Source organism: Hyla sarda, chromosome 1 (assembly GCF_029499605.1).
Source record: "Hyla sarda isolate aHylSar1 chromosome 1, aHylSar1.hap1, whole genome shotgun sequence".
Classification (NCBI taxonomy): domain Eukaryota; kingdom Metazoa; phylum Chordata; class Amphibia; order Anura; family Hylidae; genus Hyla; species Hyla sarda.
Genome location: NC_079189.1, coordinates 111,570,269 through 111,590,477, shown reverse-complemented (window position 1 = coordinate 111,590,477; position 20,209 = coordinate 111,570,269). Strand labels below are relative to the sequence as shown.

General features: G+C 39.5%; 1 protein-coding gene across 4 annotated transcripts in view; it reads left to right on the top strand.

The window, feature by feature from the left end:
* Positions 1-20,209, top strand: part of WWC2 (WW and C2 domain containing 2) — a 154,177-nt gene that overhangs the window by 104,284 nt on the left and 29,684 nt on the right. For all 4 annotated transcript variants that reach the window (XM_056560400.1, XM_056560414.1, XM_056560409.1 and 1 more), the window contains 6 exons: positions 715-1,295; positions 9,712-9,835; positions 10,482-10,553; positions 12,475-12,558; positions 15,598-15,790; positions 17,940-18,092. In XM_056560400.1, the coding sequence (XP_056416375.1) occupies positions 715-1,295; positions 9,712-9,835; positions 10,482-10,553; positions 12,475-12,558; positions 15,598-15,790; positions 17,940-18,092 (1,207 nt within the window). The remainder of the gene's footprint in view (positions 1-714; positions 1,296-9,711; positions 9,836-10,481; positions 10,554-12,474; positions 12,559-15,597; positions 15,791-17,939; positions 18,093-20,209) is intronic.

The window sequence follows — 20,209 nt, the reverse complement described above, 5'->3', positions numbered from 1 at the left end:
GATCAGGAGATTTTTCCAGTGTATACACCAAATGTTTTATGAACAAAGCCTTAGAAACTTTTGAGTAGAATGTACAACTTGAGAGCAACTTACAACTTGTGCGCAGTAGAATTTTTACTAGGGATTTAGCCTGTTTTTTACATATTTGTAACAACCAGCAACTATACCAGAGCAGAAGGTGGCCATACACGTTAGATAACTATTGGCCCAACGCGTCAGTTTTCGTGGATCACCAACCAGCTATATGTATGAGAGTCACGACTTCCTTTGAAAGCAGATTTGTGTCTGATCATTTGTTCTCAGAGGAGATAAGCTGCCACCAAAGGTGTCGGGCAGTAGCCATTTTTCCTGTGTAGAGCAGCTGTGGCCAAGCTGATTATCCTTGTGTATAGGGGTTTGGGGTTAATAGCTGTTGGCTGAAAAAAAGTTCAGCCAACACTTGTCTATGCTGTATAATCACCTTTACACGTAACCTGCAACAACATTCCTTCATCTGACCAAAGTCTAATCTTTTGCCATTTTATTTTTAGTCTGGTTTCTGCCACTGAGAGAGTAGTGTGTAGCTCAAGGCTGTTTGTTTAGCCTGTACAGTTTCCATTGTATCTGACACAAAGTTAACAGTTGCTATATAAAATGTTTCTTTATTGTGCATTTAGTTGTATTATCTATCATTGTGGTTTAACTTTCATGGTCTCTTTTATTTTAAATATATAGCCTGTCTGCCAGCACATTGTCTGTTTCCTCGGGTAGCAGCCTTGGCTCCTTAGCATCCAGTCGTGGGTCCTTGAACACTTCTAGTCGTGGCTCTCTCAATTCACTGAGCTCTACGGACCTGTATTACAATCAAGGAGACAGTGCATCAGACTTGGACTATCAGTACAAGCTGGACTTTCTTCTCCAAGAGAAAAGTGGTTACATTCCAGCCGGGCCTATCACTACTATTCATGAAAATGAAGTGGTGCATTCCCACGGCAGGCCTGAGTATAGCAACTTGCCCACTGCACAAGAGGACCCACAAGAAACCAAACCTCCAAAGTCTGTGACGTCACTCTCTTCCTTATCCTCCCTTTCATCGTTGTCCCCGCCAGGCTCTCCTCCACTGTTGGAAGGCGCCTTCTCTTTGTCTACTCAGGATACCCTTGGTACAGAATTTGACTTTCCTGGAATATTTTCAGAAATGGGCATCAATGAAAATCAGCAATTATTGGACTCTTGTATAGAGCAATCTCCAGCCTTCTCTGAGGAAAAAGATCCAACGCTTGAGACTACTGCAACATTGCCAGAAGAAAGAACAGGTAAGTGCTGATGCTTCTGATTCTAATGGACATATTCTGCAGCCAAGAGCATGTGGTCTGTCCATGATATATTCCATGATCTAGATATAGAGGTCTGTGATATGGGCGGGCACCCTCACGCCATTGTTATACCATTATCTATTCTCTTTGGCAGAGAACCGATCCAGGGGAAGAGTTGTTGAGTTGCCCATAGCAACCAATCAGATGGCTTCTTTCATGTTTCAAAAATGAAAGAAGCTATCTGGTTGCTATGGGCAACTCAGCAACTTTTCCTCTGGACAGGTTTTGATAAATCTCCCCCTTAATGATTTGTTCACATATTCATTGTATCAGGAAAGCCTCTGGTACGTGTACACAAACCTCTTCCATCGCTTTGAATACACTGCCTAAAATCCATGAGCAAACAAGCTGAAGCAACTCTCCAGGTCTTAGGGTTACAAATTGAACATTCATGGAAAAGCCATAATGCAGTGCTGTGTTCCAGCTGCTACTTTATTTCCCTGGCACATTATATCAATGTAGATCACAGTGCAGAATAGGCAGAAGGCCCGTCAGATACAGCTTTACTATCCAGTGACCACAACAGTTGTTACTAGTAAGCCTATAACCCCCCCCCCCCCCCCCCCCCCAAAAAAAAGCATAAAGTATCCACACAAAACCTGTCCAGTGTGGAAAACTGTAAATCACAACCTTAAAAATATGACATTAAATGGTTAGGGTCATGCATGGCATATTTTCTGCAGCTGATTTTGCTACCCATTCAATGGGAAGGAAAATATGCAGCAGCTAAATAAGGTACGTGTGACCTTTCTCTAAAGGACAATATCTGTTCATAATAAAAATTGGAATCCACACAGGGGAAAAGGGAAGAGTTACTGAGGAAGAAAGCTATAAAAACATATATCTAAACATTTGTATGCCCTAACATACACACATCGGGGGAGATTTATCAAAACCTGTGCTAAGGAAAAGTTGTCCAGTTACCCATAGCAACCAATCAGTTCACTTCTTTAATTTTTAACAAGGCCTCTGCAAAATGAAAGAAGGGATCTGATTGGTTGCTATGGGCAACTGGACAACTTTTCCTTTGCACAGATTTCGATAAATCTCCCCCATTGACTTGGAAAAAATAAAGTGTCCTAAAGTAAATGGGTAAATGGTAAAGGGTTTAGTCCACAAAAGTAAATCCAGTCATGCCCTTAAATGTTGGCACCTCTGAAAGTATTTCTCACAGAAAAGGATTGCAGTAACACATGTTTTGCTATACACATGTTTATTCCCTTTGCGTGTATTGGAACAAAACCAAAAAAGATGCAATTGACTACTTTTAGGAGGGGAGACCTAAATTAATCTCGTATGCATTGACATAACCATGTCTCTCGCGCCTATGTGAGAGAAGCAATTTCTGTAAGAAGAGAGGGATCATGACAACTGTGGTCTTTTATAGTGGTAATCCTGCCCATAGAAAGCCAAAGCAGCATGAAAACAGGACGAAGCAATACTACGATGTGGGAAATGCATAGTGCATGGACACCTTTTATGTAGTATGCTTCATGTGTACACAGGCACATATACAGTCATGGTCTTAAATGTTGGCACCCTTGACATTTTTCAAGAAAATGAAGTATTTTTCACAGAAAAGGATTGCAGTAACGCATGTTTTGCTATACACATGTTTATTCCCTTCGTGTGTATTGGAACTGAACCACAAAAGGGAGGGAAAAAAAACTGGCAAATTGGACATAATGTCACACCAAACTCCAAAAATGGTCTGGACAAAATTATTGGCACCATTTCAAAATTGTGGAAAAATAAGATTGTTTCCAGCATGCGATGCTCCTTTAAACTTACCTGGGGCAAGTAACAGGTGTGAGCAATATAAAAATCACACCTGAAAGCAGATAAAAAGGAGAGAAGTTCACTTAGTCTTTGCATTGTGTGTCTGTGTGTGCCACACTAAGCATGGACAACAGAAAGAGGAGAAGAGAACTGTCTGAGGACTTGAGAACCAAAATTGTGGAAAAATATCAAACAATCTCAAGGTTCCAAGTCCATCTCCAGAGATCTAGATTTGCCTTTGTCCACAGTGCACAACATTATAAAGAAGTTTGCAACCCAGCGCACTGTAGATAATCTCCCTGGGCATGGACGGAAGAGAAAAATTGATGAAAGGTGTCAAAGCAGAATAGTCCACATGGTGGAAAGCAGCCCCAAACAAGTTCAAAAAATATTCAAGCTGTCCTGCAGGCTCAGGGAGCAACAGTGTCGAATTATCTGTCGACATTTAAATGAAATGCTATGGCAGGAGACCCAGGAGGACCCCACTGCTGACACAGAGACATAAAGCAAAACTACATTTTGCCAAAATGAACTTGAGTAAACCAAAATCCTTCTGGGAATATGTGTTGTGGACAGATGAGACCAAGACACAGCTTTTTGGTAAAGCACATCATTCTACTGTTTACCAAAAATGGAATGAGGCCTACAAAGAAAAGAACACAGTACCTACAGTGAAATATGGTGGAGTTTCAATGATGTTTTGGGGTTGTTTTGCTGCCTCTGGCACTGGGTGCCTTGTATGTATGCAAGGTATCATGAAATCTGAGGATTACCAACGGATTTTGTGTCACTCTGTACAGCCCAGTTTTAGAGATCTGGGTTTGCGTTTGGGTTTGCGTCCGAGATCCTGGGTCTTCCAGCATGACTCAAAACATACGTCAAAAAACACCCAGAAATGGATGGCAACAATGCGCTGGAGAGTTCTGAAGTGGCCAGCAATGAGTCCAGATCTAAATCCCATTGGACACCTGTGGAGAGATGTTAAAATTGCTGTTGGGAAAAGGCGCCTTCCAATAAGAGAGACCTGGAGCAGTTTGCAAAGGAAGAGTGGTCCAACATTCCGGCTGAGAGGTGTAAGAAGCTTATTGAGTGTGCAACCAAATATTAAGTTGAGGGTGCCAATAATTTTGTCCAGCCCATTTTTGGAGTTTGGTGTGACATTGTGTCCAATTTGCTTTTTTTCCTCCCTTTTGTGGTTCAGTTCCAATACACACAAAGGGAATAAACATGTGTATAGCAAAACATGCGTTACTGCAATCCTTTTCTGTGAGAAATACTTCATTTTCTTGAAAAATTTCAAGGGTGCCAACATTTCCGACCATGACTGTATATGTGCCTGTGTACACATGAAGCATACTACATAAAAGGTGTCCATGCACTATGCATTTCCCATATCGTAGTATTGCTTCGTCCTGAGCAGCGCAGTTGTTTTCATGCTGCTTTGGCTTTCTATGGGCAGGATTACCACTATAAAAGACCACAGTTGTCATGATCCCTCTCTTCTCACAGACATTGCTTCTCTCACATAGGCGCGAGAGACATGGTTATGTCAATGCATATGAGATTAATTTATGTCCCCCCCCCCCCCCCCTAAAAGTAGTCGATTGTCTGCATCTGTATTGGTTTCTCAGCAAACTACTCTGCTATGCTTTGCATGGTCTGAGCAGTGGGGTTCATATTGTTGTTTACCTACTACCACCCATCCTTAGTGAACAAAAATGCATGCCCAGCTTGAACCCAGACTGCATGAAGAGGCTCAGTATACTATTTCTCCTATGTTTCAGAAGATAAAATCCTAGCTAAAATCTAGATATTTTTAGTTTGGAAAATCCATAGAATATTGTGTCACTTGTTAGTTATCTTCTATCTTGTTAGTTGTATTTTAGCAAACGCCAATAATATATCTAATGCCAATTTGTAGTTGAACCCCTGAGAGCCTGCTATTTCAGACGCCCACTTATTATGTTTCTTATAAAGGTTTTCTGGGCCACTCTAAAGCTCCATCCTCAGAGTTGGCAGAGACGCTGCTTGCCTGGGCTAGATCAAGTAGGTCCGTCGTATAGTTTTGCCGATCTAATGATCTAATTAAAGCTGAAATATCCTAGGCTTGTGTTGTTATGCAAATACCAACAAAAGCAGACGTGGAGCCCGGGCTGGGAGCGCTTCTCGCCTGCTAACCGGCAGTTTTGAAAACCTGTATCGCTTTGAGATGAAAAAAAAAAAAATTGTCACTTGATTTCTCATTGAAAAGAACCCCTACTGCATGGAAGCAGTGTGAATTTAATACTTCAGCTTATTTGGGGAAATTAGTGTCTCCACTATAAAAGGGAAAACAAAAAAGCAGGTTCTTTTTTACTTGAATTGATTTGCTGCTTTACTCTGCCATCTAGTGGTCAGCAAGTGGAAATGGAGCTTTGCGCAGCTCTGGATTCTAGTTTACACGGAGAATGTCTTGCCAGTATAGATTTTATTTTCTTATAGTACATTACAGCGTTTGGACTTTTTGCTAGCACATATTGGTTACCAAACCATAAAAACAAATACCAGTCAGAATATTCTAGATTAGCTGTCTTCAAACTGTGGCCCTCCAGATGTGGCAAAACTACAACTCCCAGCATGCCCGGACAGCCAACGGCTGTCCGGGCATGCTGGGAATTGTAGTTTTGCCACACCTGGAGGACCACAGTTTGAAGACCACTGCTCTAGATACTTAATATTGCTCTTTTAGAGTTTAGAGGTCAGTATAAGTTTTTAATGCCATTTCTGTAATTTTATCCCCTTAGTTTAATGCATGGCAAGTCTGACCATGATGAACATGTATTGTGATTACAGAGATGCTCTTTTGCACCTGTATCAGGATTTTAGGTGCTAATATTGGGGTCGTAGAACAAACTAGTCTACTAGATTTAAGTCTTCCTAATTTACAGTAACCTAACTGGAGGCGGAGCTCTAAAAAAGTCAACATGATCATTTATCTCTTTAAAGGGGTTCTCCCGTGGAAACCTTTTTATTTTTTTATTATTTTTTTTTTTAAATCAACTGGTGCCAGAATGTTAAACAGATTTGTAAATTACTTCTATTAAAAAAATCTTAATCTTTCCAGTACTTATTAGCTGCTGAATACTACAGAGGAAATGGTTTTCTTTTTGGAACACAGAGCTCTCTGCTGACATCATGAGCACAGTGCTCTCGGCTGACATCTCTGTCCATTTTAAGAACTGTCCAGAGCAGCATATGTTTGCTATGGGGATTTTCTCCTACTCTGGACAGTTCTTAAAATGGACAGGGATGTCAGCAGAGAGCACTGTGGTCATGATGTCAGCAGAGAGCTCTGTGTTCCAAAAAGAAAGCCATTTCCTCTGTAGTATTCAGCAGCTAATAAGTACTGGAAGAATTAAGATTTTTTAATAGAAGTAATTCACAAATCTGTTAAACTTTCTGGCACCAGTTGATAAAAAAAAAAAAAAAAAAAGTTTTCCACGGGACTACCCCTTTAAAGGAAATAGAAGAACATAGGGAACCCAACCTGAACAGCTCTTTATGTATTTTAGGGCATTATGTCCTATTTCTATCTGGATCTTGCATACTTGTATTCCTAAGCTTATAATTTGTCCTACGCTGTTAGGACAGGTAACTTCTTGCTGTTGTATAGAATGCAATTTACTGACATGCATTGTTCCACATGCAAATGTTGGGTCCATAGTCAACAGCACCAGGGTGTGCCAAGACTGCACCCTTTTATGTGCCCAATGATGGCGCCATTACAAAGTGACTGAGAATCCTCCTTCCTGGTGGGAATAAAGGGCATGCCCCTCCACACTGCTCATATTGTTTCCATTATAAGGGCCAAATCACACTACGAAATCTTCCCTGGAAGAGGTTCCGACTGCAGTGGGGGTCGCCAAAATCCATCAGAATTAGTCATTAATGATAATGCAGAATTTGGCACAGAATTCCGGAATTTGAATTAAAATTTTCCCACGAAAATTCTGCAGTGTGCACTGTGCAGTAGAATCCCATTAAAGACAGTGGGAGGCTGCTGCATTGGAACTTCCATGCTGAATTTCTCTGCTGGGAAATTTCATAGTGTGAAAAGGCCCAAACAGAAACTATGAAAGCAGTGGCGGATCCATCGGTTATCCCATTGTCTTATGCTGGGGTGCATCAGGTTCCGTTACAATGGTCACCATTTTGCAGGAATAATGGTCACTGCATGCTGTGCCATTTTTCGTCAAAGCTGATGGAACTAATGTGACTGCTTCGAACTGAGCTTCTGATGGTAGCGTGAGCACTGCCTAAGTCGGTGTTGCTCAACCAGTGCGCTTCCAGCTATTGCAAAACCACAACTCCAAGCATGTCCGGACAGCCTTCGGCTGTCCGGGCATGCTGGTAGTTGTAGTTTTGCAACAGCTGGAGGCTTCCTGATTGGGAAACAGTGGACTATGTTCACATTCAACCTGTGAAACACTGGAAAACACTGGCATAACTTATACACTGCATTCACAGCCTCTATCACAGATTCCATCATATGTGCTGGAAAAATAGTACAGCTTGCACTTCCATTTTATTTCCAAATTGACAGAGGATGTGAATAAATCTAAAAGATGCTATTATGAGCTGATGGGGTCTATCGGGCACTGGTGGTGTCCTTCTTGTTAATCTGACACTCCGACTGTTTTGTTATTCTTCTGCTATGACAGATCAGAACAACAGAATTGACAAACGCAGATGTGAACAGAGCCTAAAAGTGACTGTGATGTCCGCTCCGAGTCCGTGTCTGTCATTGTCAGAGTTTCAGAGTGGCTAAAGCTATTCCTATGGGTAATCAATAAATCATGTCACCACCTTCACCCCATCACACGGGGAAATATAAAAAGTTTCTTTGTCATTAAAAGGGAGAAAAATCAGCATTCTTCTGTTATTCCTTAAAAAAGACATTCAGCAATCAAATTGGCAATCTAAAGCCGGGGGAACTTTAAACATCTTAACAAGATGTAAAGGCTGCGCTCAGAAGGGAGCGCGGTACATTTCAACGTACTTTCTCGCCGGTGGATGAAAGCCTCTCTTGGAATGTCAGAATTGCGTCTTTAAATAAAGACTTTTGGCACACTGCGGGGGACCAGGCTGTGAATGTGGGTTACAGATGAAACGGAACGAGGTGCAGCACATGGCAGAATACAGTTATTGGGAAAATAAAGGGTTCCTTTGACAAGTGGAGATGTAACCAAGGAGGAGGTTTAAGTGTTTGTGTTTTCAAATAAAATGAGAATCCTTTTTATTGGTGTAAAGAGGATTTAAAAAGGAAGTTGCTCAACTCCCAAAACACTTAGAAAATATATCAGTAAAATTTGTCCTTACACTCTTAGTTTTTGTACTCTTTAAAATGTTTTCCACATATGGTATCACAATATTCTACTTCATAACAGGCATCTCCGAATAATGTGCTTTGAACCATAGCTATTCAGGGATTTTAGTTCTGCATTCTAAGCAATGGATAGATAAAAAAAAAACATACAGCCATAGCCCATCCTTTGCATCTAATCAACCTCTTTAATTGTCTATCATTCATTCGCTATATATATATATATATATATATATATATATTATAGCAGTTTCGCCTTTAGTTGGTGAGGGAATAACATCCACTCTGTCTCTGTCCAAATCCCTCTTTGAAAGCAGCTCCCACCATCCTGTGAGACACAGACCATGTGGTTTTTGCCCTGCATGCTCTCTTTTGTGCTGAGAACTTGGAGGTGTATGCAGCATTAGCCAATCAGACACTGAATCTCTTTCTGCTGCTCAGAGCAGGAGCTGCAATCATTGCTGGGAGATGTATGCAAGGGGAGGGAAGGATGGCAAAGAATATCAAGCAGCCAGAGAAGACAACAGGGCCCACAGGTGCCATGCATATCAGGCAGGATGGTTTACAGGATACATATATAAATATGCTTAGATAAATACTAATATAAAAATATATATATTTCCCTGGATCACTCCTTCAACTGTGAGACATTTTAAGCCCTGTCACTGCTTGCCAGGAGTGCCTTCAAAATGGCACAAAGCTGCCACTTCCCTTTATGGGTTCACTTTTTTTTAGGAAATTTCTATGTAAAACATATTTGCGAGATTCAAGTAATGCAATTCTCCCCACCCTTGGTTCCTGACAAAGCTGCAGTCCCCTAGACTCCTATGAAGAATAACGTGCAAATTGTAAAAGTTGCCCCATGTTTACTTTTAGGCAAATTCAAGATTATTTTTGTCTGCATGGTCAAGCAAGTTAAGTTATTTTGTGACTGGCGATAGTAACGGGAGAATTAGTGCATTCACTATTTCTCCCGTTCATTCGCCCGTCACAAAATAAAGGCCGTTATTAATAACGGGCGATAACGGGTTGTAACAGCTATTAGAAAAATCCCATAAACTATAATGGGATTTTCTAACGGCCGTTAGTGATTTTGTACCGGCTGTATTTCCAGGCCTTTTATAACGGGCGTTCATAACGGAAGTATTTTTATAGTGTGAGCGGGGCCTTACAGAAGTTACTTGTTTGTCATTTGTTTGTTTTTTTAATCTACAGATGTTGACTTTCCAAGAAAGTCTGCAGGTGACATTCAGGAAGAGAAGACCGCTTGTGTTTCTGCTGCAGTTTCTGATGAGTCTGTTGCGGGTGATAGTGGTGTATATGAAGCATGCATAAAGCCGTAAGTGTTCAATGCGTTTTCACTTACACATTAGATGAACATCAGACAAAACCTACCAATTTAGGCAGGTCTAGCTGACCATCAAATGTGAATGAGGGTGTCCCACCTACACCTGATAATGGACGTTGGGGATAGAAAGGATCAGACATATTTGATTTCAACATACCTGATCCTTTGGGATCTTAAGGGACATAAACTGCCACTAGAGGTGTCTGCCAGTGTTTATCCCCTTATTAAAAACACATGTACACTTGATTGGCCTGAGTGTCCATGTGTTTGTGGGTGGGGGAGACAGAGGATTAGCTGTCAGTCAAAATAGCATATGGCCAGTAGCTATTTATAGGCCACCTTTTTGTCTACAAAATAGTTAAACAGGTCTTCTGCACTATAAACATGGTAACATCTGGAGACCTAATTGTTAGGATGTTCATACTATTTCATAGTTTTTATTAAGCTATTATTAACAAAGATAAAAAAAAAAAATTAAAATAAGGAGAACTCTTCACCAGACCTCTTCTCTGGTAACAGCTTAAATAGGCAGAACTAAAAGAACATGTTAGGCACGACTTTCCTGGATCCACTTGTCACTTGGATCCACTTGTCATATGTTTGTTTTCATCTTATGGCATTCTGTATTTCATTCCAGGCCTTGTGAAGATGCAGCATTTAGTGAAGATTATCCAGTGCTTGGGGCAGCTGAAGTGCAGATAACTCTTAGGTGAGCTCCACAATTTTTGCTTTTGGGCAGGGTCACACAGGGCGCTGCGGTATTTGACTCTGCAGATGCGCCGGCGGCAGTCACAGAGGAACTGCAGATCAAGCTCCTGGCCGCGGCCAAGAGCTCGATCTGCAGTCCCTCTGTCACTGACGCTGGCGCATTTGCAGAGTCAAATATGCTACAGATATGCCCTGTGTGACCCTGCCCTTTAACCCCTTAAGGACACAGCCCATTTTGGCCTTAAGGACAGAGCCAATTTTATTTTTGCATTTTCGTTTCTTCCTCCTCGCTTTCTAAAAATCATAACTCTTTTATATTTTCATCCACAGATGAGTATGAGGGCTTGTTTTTTGTGCAACCAGTTGTCCTCTGTAAGACATCACTTATTTTACCATAAAATGTACGGCGCAACCAAAAAAATATTATTTGTATGGGGAAATTGAAACATTTTGGAAGTTTTCGTTTTCACGCTGTACACTTTACGGTAAAAATGACATGTTTTCTTTATTCTGTGGGTCAATATGACTAAAATGATACCCATGACTACATGCTTTTCTACCGCTTTAAAAAAAATCGCAAAGTTTTTAACAAAATTAGTATGTTTAAAATCTCTCTATTTTGACGACCTATAACGTTCTAATTTTTCTGTATATGCGGCTGTATGAGGGCTCATTTTTTGCACCGTGATCTGTACTTTTTACGAATACTAAATTTGCTTTTATGAAATCTTTAAATTGCTTTTTATAAAAAAAAAAAAAATGTTTTATAAAATGTGACAAAAAACTGCAATTTTTGACTTTTTTTACGCTTACGCCGTTCACTGTACGGGATCATTAACATTATATTTTGATAATTCGGACATTTTACACACGAGGCAATACCAAATATGTTTAAATTTTTTTTTTTTTTTAACGCTTTTTGGGAGTAAATTAGGAAAAAGGGTCGATTTACATTTTTATTGGGGAGGGGATTTTTCAAATTTTTTTAACTTATTTTAAATGTTTTTTTTTTACATTTTATGTCCCCATAGAGGACTAATTATTGCAGTCATTTGATTGCTAATACTGTTCATTGCTATGCATAGGCATAGCACTGATCAGTGTTATCGGTGATTTTCTGCTCTGGTCTGTACAATCTCAGAGCAGAAGACCCCTGGAGATGGACGTAGGCAGGTGAGGGGACCTCTGTCCTCCGTTTTAGATGATCAGATCCACACAGCAGCGCCATCGGCGATCTGATAATCCAATATAACTACTGCAGATGCCGTGATCTATATTGAGCACGGCATCTGAGGGGTTAATGGCGGACCTGCAGCGCATGATATGAGCAGCGGTCCAGTGCTCGCATCATGTACAGGGCGTAAATGTACATCCTGGTGCGTTGAGTAGCAAACATTAGGAGATGCATTTACGTCCTGTGTCGTTAAAGGGTTAAAGAAGAAAATGTTTCATGCCTTTCTCATTCCTCATTCGAGAGCAGTATTGTTTACCACATACTGCCTGACACATAGATACAGAAGTTCTAAATGATGTGCTAGATAACTGTCTGACAACTTAGAAACTTTAGAATCTCTCAACCTTTTCCTTCTGAGACTGCAACAGACTGAACATGGTGAGGCTTGGGCCTCACCTTTAGTCAAAGTTCATACCAATAGTAAATTGTATCTAATTTAATTTTTCTTTCAATTCATGTGCCTGATATAAAAGTACATTTAGCTAAATAAAAGATTGCTGCAACCAAAGGCCTGTGCTGCGTACGATTGCTCTCCACGCTGTCTCCCATGCTGTGAGGTGCCCACCAGTTGTTAGAACATGTGGGCAGCTCACAGTATGAGAATCTTTGAGGTAGGCTAATTTTTAACATCAGAACATTTTCTTTCATTGTCTGTACCTTTCAGGGATTAATTTTCTTATTTCTTTAGATATGATCCAGCAAATTCCAGCTTTGTGATAATTATTGGAGAGACAAGAAAGCATCTTACTCTAGTCCAGTGTGGCTCCAGAGTGTAAGTATAACCTTGGATGTAACCACCAGGATGACTTATAGGACTAAGGAATTAAGCTTATCTGATAAAGGACCCTGATGTTTACAGATTTTCTACAGTTGTTTCCAGATGGGATTTTTTATGTGCACTTATTCATAATTAAATAAAGGAAAAGATGTTTGCAGAAAATGTTTTAGGGGACATGGGGAAATCCCCTGAAATATTTGTAGGTTTAGTAAAAGCCTTGAGAAAGTATATTTTGTACTAATGATCAAAAAAGTTTGTGAAACGACACAAAACCCCTAATACAATCTGTTGGGGTCTAACAGAAAAATTACATCTGCTTATGGCAAAACCCTTTTTAATGGATCGATTGCTTTAATCCATATTTGGATTGATCGGGGGGGGGGGTCTCCGTTTTTAAGGACAGTGACAAGGCAAGATTGGGGATAAATGTTATTCAGAGTAGAGAAAGTTCTTTATTCTATTGGGTTGCATTAACTTGTAAAGTATGTATTAAGGAGATAAAGCATGTACCAGATTTTGTCTGGTTTGTTTTGTAATATACCAAGAAAATACTTAAAAAAATTAATTCAGTTTGAGTCATTCGGAGCCCAGTTAGACTATAGAGACAGCATCTGTTCGCTTTGACTCCTTCTTCAACAACCTTCAGGAAAAGAGGAAGAGAGTTCCCTTCATGAACAGAGTTGAAGGAAAAAAAATCCTCTCAAGTACTAAGTGCTTTGTGTTGCATTGGATATCTAAGTTCAAAGGGGGGGAAGCATATACAATGGAGACTGCTGTTATGGTTGATGTCTGATTTATCTCTTTCATCTTAGTATTGCCTTTCTTGATTGCAGCCACACATGCTTTTTTTTTCTTGGGGATTAAAAGTCTTGTAAGCACTTTCAAGCATATAAAAGTAATAGTAACTGAAAACGGCATTTACGTGTCTTAACCACATCTCTATTTATGCGGCTGGGAGGGCATTGCTATGATAACAGAACCTTCACGTGTTGACATTTTACCTTGTTTTCTTGTGCTATCTATGTGCAGGGGTTCATAGGAAATGTATAATAAATTATACAAATATGTAATTACCAATCAGACATTTAAAGACCTCCATTTATATGTGTATTTTTTTTCTTCCCTGTGTTTTTTTTTACCCCTACTAAGCCTGTGCTCCATACAATCCATATACTGGTGTTGAGGAACTACGGTCCTCCATTCTACTGATCAATGGTAGCCTCAGGGATTTGGTTCCTACCAATTAATAATTCATCACCTATACCACGGACGAATGGTAATGGCTGGAATACCCCTTTAGGGTTTATTCACATTCTGCTGCAGATTTCAATGTAAACTGATTGAACGCAGCTTGAAATCCTGCGCATCAAATCTGCGCAGAATACTGTACGTGTGAATAGACCATTAAAGAGTACCGGTCATGAAACCATATTTTCTAAACTAACTCAGATTATATTCCCTAACTACTCCTAACACCCCTCCTGTTCTGTATCATACCTTTCCCCTTGCTCACATTGTGTGAGCTCCCGGCAGGAGCCTGCGAGAGCTGTGCCTCACCATGCCCCGAACGCATTTCCTGAGTTTGGACTTCTGCAAGTCCGAGTGTAGGCCAAACTAACTGTTTGACTTGTGGCAGGAAACAGAACAGAGCCACCTAGTGATTGTTTTAATCACATTAAAAACATATAAAGGTTGAGAATTTTAACATCAAGTAAATAGCAGTGTCTTATAATTACATAAGGAACAATATATTAAACGTTTAGTTTAGGGACAGGTACTCTTTTAAAGTGCAACTGTAAAAGTTAGATTGAAAATTATATTAGTGCAACACTGCGCACAATAATCATTTTTCTAAAATACTTCTTTTTTTATTCGGCATGTAAATACCTGTATGGAGCGGCCATTGCTTGCGCTCCGAGCTACTCATAACTACGCATTAGGAAATGACACTGGTGCGACACCCAGCACCGTGGAATGTAATAATGTGATTCTTATGTTGGCTACAGATGCTATGGAGAAGAAGTAGGAGGCTCCATCTACTAATGCATAATTATTAGCAGCTGGTAGCAATGGTTGCTCTGTACAGGTATTTACTTGCTGAGTTATCCTTTAAATAATATCCACATAAGTATTTTTAGTGCATTTCAAAAATGTGCATTTAATCAAGCCATTACAAATACTGCCAGTTTTAGCTTCCTCTCTTTATTCAGCTTCAAGTCAGTACAGTCCAAAAAAGTCAAAATCTTACTTTAGAAACTCTTTAGGAATGTTCATGGAGGAAAGACTGTCTGCTTACCAAGTTTCTTAAGTTTGAGAGAGCCCCATTCCTCTATTTGGAAATATTAAAGGGTTATCTGCCATGAAGTGCAACGTACAGAAAAGGAAACCACCATGATAATTGTCAGTAGAAACGTGGACTGAACCCCCAAAAGCCTGTTTTGTAACTCTACATATTACATTGCTGTAGACTCTATCGGATTCATGGAGGGGCGTGCCGGCTGCTGCATCATGCGGGAATGGAACGCCCCCTTTCCTGTACATTGCCGCGGCCCCGTACAGGAGATCGCGGGGGGCCCAGCGCTCGGACCCCCCGCGATCTAAAACTTATCACCTATCCTAGGGGATGAAGTTCAGAGCACTACAGATCTCCTTTAACGCGCCTGTAATCTTTAATGCTCATATTTAATGCTCATATAAAATGCTAGGATAAAAACATGGATATCCTTGGAAAAACAAGGATGTTTAGTTATATGAAAAATAAATTGTAGGCCTAAACAGTCCTGCTGCCATGGGAAGTGTCGTAACCGTAGATAAAACACCATTGCAGTGAATTATGGCCCCAGAATTGCAGAGAATTAGTAATGTAGAATCATTCTTTCTATCATAGAAACCTTTTCTAATACTTTCTGGAGTTGCAGATGGCTTTGTATTGTCATAGAGACTTAGAGCTATGTAACATGAAATGCAATATGACTATTTAAGATGTACAGTAAATACTCGCTTAACATTTGTTTTATCTCACCTTCCATACAGATATATCCGTGTTGCCATTCTCCCATCTTCAAATGACATCAGCTGCCTCTTTAGGACCAAAGTATACCCGGCGGCAGAGACTATACTGTTTAATGAGCTATTCAGAGTGTCCATTTCACAAAGTGTAATGCAGCAGAAGACTCTGAGAGTAGACGTGTGTTTAGCGGGAAGGACCCATCAAGAGGAATGCTTGGTATATGACTTATATCTCTGCTTGCTTTCTTTGTGTGGCCTGCTTGTGTTTCTCTCACTCACCAAGGGCCCTTGAAATCTATTACCAGTCAAGTGGATCTCTGTTTATGTATCTGTGTAGCATTCAGAAATTGCAGCATGTCACTGCCTGAGGATAAATATTAGAGACGTGATGAAAGCAAAGTCTTTAATCAAGTATCATTCAGCTGAGTGAACAATCATTCATTGAACTGCATGGCAGCATTCCTATATCAGAACCTGAGGGTGTTCCTTCCAATATACAATGAAATCAACACTTATAGAAATTGTGTCATTCGGTACTTGCTGCTTATTGAGAAGAATGGAAATGACTGTGCTACAAGTGGATAACTATTATAAAATTACTTAGCTATAGTCATGAAAATATTCGAGATATCACAGCTTTGTCAGTAGCAATGGCGTTCTACTGTGGGCCACGCTCCGTGTCATCATCCTCAGAGTTTAGGCCCTCTCTTTTTACCCCTTCTTTATACTACCTGTTTTCTTGCCTGGTTCCCTTATATCTTGTGCATAGAGACAACAGTGCCACATTATAAATAGCACTGCCTCTATATGGAAGAAAACAGAGCAGACCAAATTTCAGGTGTTTCAGCAAGCATTAGGTATAAGTAGATAAAGGAACTGATTCGGTATATATTGGATTCGGTCAAAATTTCACAAAACACTTTGGATTCATGAAAATCCAAAGTTTTTGTGATTTTATTTTAGTTTAGCTTTGTCCCTGCTTCTGCAAACTGGGTAGCCATGAGGTAAGCATGAATACGGTATGCAGTGCAGCTTACACCCACTAAATTCGCTGGGTTGGGTGCTCTGGGTTGGGTGTACCACAAGCTCAGTGTACTGTTCATGAGCAGGGACTCTTGCTGTTAACAAGTGTCCCTACTCCTGTACATACTTTGCATGGGCAGTCAGGGCACTTCTGAATCCAAGACAAATCAGAAGCTGGCCTGAAACAAATCCCTAGTTTTATCTCTGTCTTGCTGCTGCTTCTGAAGGTTTATTGTGCCTCTGGCAGATATGTTGTATTAGTTACTACACATGTCCAAATGATAAGCTAGATGTGCATATGCCTGATGTGGATAATAGTAATAAGCTTTATATAGCACCAACATATTCCACAGAGGTATGGTCAGCATAGACTGTAAAAACTACACCCAGACATTATGAATGTTTTTGTTTTTTTTAACTGTTTATTTGTAATTTTTCGAAATGAACATTTTCATATAGTTGCAGACAGAAAACTGTGAATCCAAAACAAGTTTATACTATTTGGTTAGGAAAGAAAAGCCATTCCCAACGCAAGAGAATTAAAGGAAAAGGGTATTAACAAATAAGCATAGATGAAGACCTGGTGTAGTTTAGTCTTCAGCCGGTGGTTCGTAAATAAGTACATCTTGGAGAGGGAATCAATCCCAATATAGGCATAGCCAGGGAGTAGCTACAACCATTATAAAACTAAAACAGAGAAAAATATAAAAAGAAAGTAGAAAATCTAAGGTAGTAAGTAGTCAGTCAGGCCACTTGGGCCAGAGAAGGGAATAAGAAAAGAATTGTAATAGAATTAGAAGGAAAAACAGTGGGAACAGAATAGTGAAAAGAAAAAAAAATAAGAAAAGGGAGGAGAATCACATGGTTGATTCAACAAGATTGGTTGACGAGACATAATCTTCCCTTGGTTTCCAAATCTTATAGAAATGGGGAAGATTGTGCCTCAGTTTGTAACTTAACCCTGCACCGCTTAGTAAACCTGTCATTCAGCTGGGCTGCATCTGGATTTCCACAAGCTCTTGCCTCGAATTCTACGCAGAAATGACTTCTTTAAAGCAGACACCGTTTTTTATTGATCGAAGCATGTCTGTGGGCGAAAAAAAATGAAAACAGAAATGATTCCTTTTGACCTGTACAGAACGGAGACCCAGCGGACTCGATTATTAAGGCTGACTGGGTGTTGCTGGCAAAATCATCTGAAATATAAAAAAAAAATATATATATATATATATATATATCTCTTTTCAGGATGCTAAAAGAGCTTTTCAGTAATCAATTAGTTAAAAAGCAGGTTAAAGTAAATGTGTCCTTATTTTATTTGTCTTTTTCTCTCCACTGTGCAGGCCGGCATCCAGATCAATCTGGCAGACCTGTCATTCATAAATGAAGTATATACTCGGTGGCACACGTTGATGCCCTGCAGTGCCATTCATCATCCAAAAGAGACTACTGAAAAGTCAGTATTAGACAAGACACGGCCTGCTGCTTTGGACTTGGTAAGCTACTGATGTTTTGTCAAGGTTGCCTGATGCTCTGTAGATTAGAATGTGGTCACAAGTAATTACAAATATTTATGTATTTAGTTAACCTATACTGTCAGTTTGGTTTTCAGATTTGTTTTATTTAATATTCTAGCTGGTACCTAGAAGGAAACAAATTTTTCCATTTGCATTTCATATATATATATATATATATATATATATATATATATATATATATATGAAATGCAAATGACAGAATCATATATATATATAGATATATAGATATAGAGATATATATATATATAGATTTATACTTTTTATTTATTTTTCCTGACATGTCTGTTTTAGACACTATGCGTCCTTGACTTCAGGAATTCAGGAACATTTGGGCTTGCCATTTTCTGCTCTTCTTCCTTAAAATGTATAAGCATTTTGACACCCGTTGGTGGTGTGCTCGCTTATCGTCTGATAATATTGCATCAGTGCTGACAGTGACACTGTTTAGTTACAGGGGGAATGGTAACACCCAGTTGTTGGATTATTCATATATATATATATATATATATATATATATAATATATATATTTCATCACTGCCTCTCAAGAGCCACAACTACTTAATATTTCTATCTGTGTGGCCTAATAAGAGTTTGTAATTTTTGGGGCTTGTATTTTTATGGGCACCATAAAGTCCTTGAGTGGCCCAGCATAAGCCCTGCATCTAGAAAAGACCTGCAAATGGCTTTCAAAGACAGCCTTCTCCAACCTGACAGAGCTTGAAAGGGTCTGCAGGGAAAAATTAAAGAAAATCCCCAAATCTAGGTGTACAAACCTTGTGGCATCAACCCCAAGAAGACCGGAGGTTGTAATCACTGCCAAAGTAACTGAGTAAAGGGTCTGAATACTTATGTAATATAACATTTTTCCACTCGCTATTAAATTAGCAAGAACTTATAACATTCTATTTTCACTTTGTCATTTTGGGGCATTAAGTGATGTAGTGAAAATGGCAGTGTATTATGCCTGACAGGGCCTATTAGGAGTATGTAGATGCTACACCTTGAGGTCTGGATTAGGCCCCTGGATATCATGGATGCACATCCTGCACACACGTGAGTTTTATTGCTTCTCCACAGAATGTACAGTTTTCTGACAAGCTGCCCTTTTGTGTATAGTGACATGTCATAAAGACTGCTAGAATGTTGTGGCTGAGCATTTCTTTTCTCGCTTTCCAAGATGGTTCCATAGTCTTACGTTGTGACTCTCTCGGTCCCTTGGCACAGAGCCGGGAAAGAACGAGCTTAGCACGCACTTCTCCCAGCTCATTATCGTGAACAGTCGACATGTTAAAAGTGTTTTAAAGTGACAGGGCCGATTTTACACAGGATTATCAAGTATATAAATGTACAGATTTGTTCTTCCTTCGTGATCTTGTTGCATACGCAGAGCCACTTTCAACCATGTCGCAGCAATTACAAATTATTTCTACTATGTTCGTTTTTTGTTTTTAGATGTAGCATTTGGTGCATTATTTGTGCCTTTAGTTCCCCTTATAAGATAATATAACATCTCACTGGGGCAGATTGTGCAGTTATTCCTTTTGATATTTTACATTACAGGCCAGGTAAAAATTTGGTGAATACATTTGCAACTCTTTTTTTAATGTAACTGAATAATGTTACTTTTAGTCACAATATAGATTAACAGGAAATAGTCCTATAATAACATATCACATTAGCACAATTGTAAGGAATTTCTACCCATAAACACATTTACCATCTTCACAGTTCACCCCACAATTTAGCTTTGTCCTCTATGAAGGTCAGAAGGCAAAACTGATGCACAAGTGCTTTATTTCCATTCCAGTGCAGTATGTACTTAGTTATGGTTATAAGCCAATATAAATAAAAAAAAAAGCTGAATATTCATTGGTTGGTTCATGTTAGATGAAGCACTTTGGTGTTTTTTTTTTCTTCTTTACTAAATAGGTCATCCTCTACAAAATGATTCTTAAATTCAATATCACACGAGCACCCTTACCGTCATTCGAAGAGTGCTCATCTACAGGGCATAGGTTACTCTATTATGAAAAGTTAAAGTTTCCAGAATCCTTTTTGTACCTTTTTTTTCCCA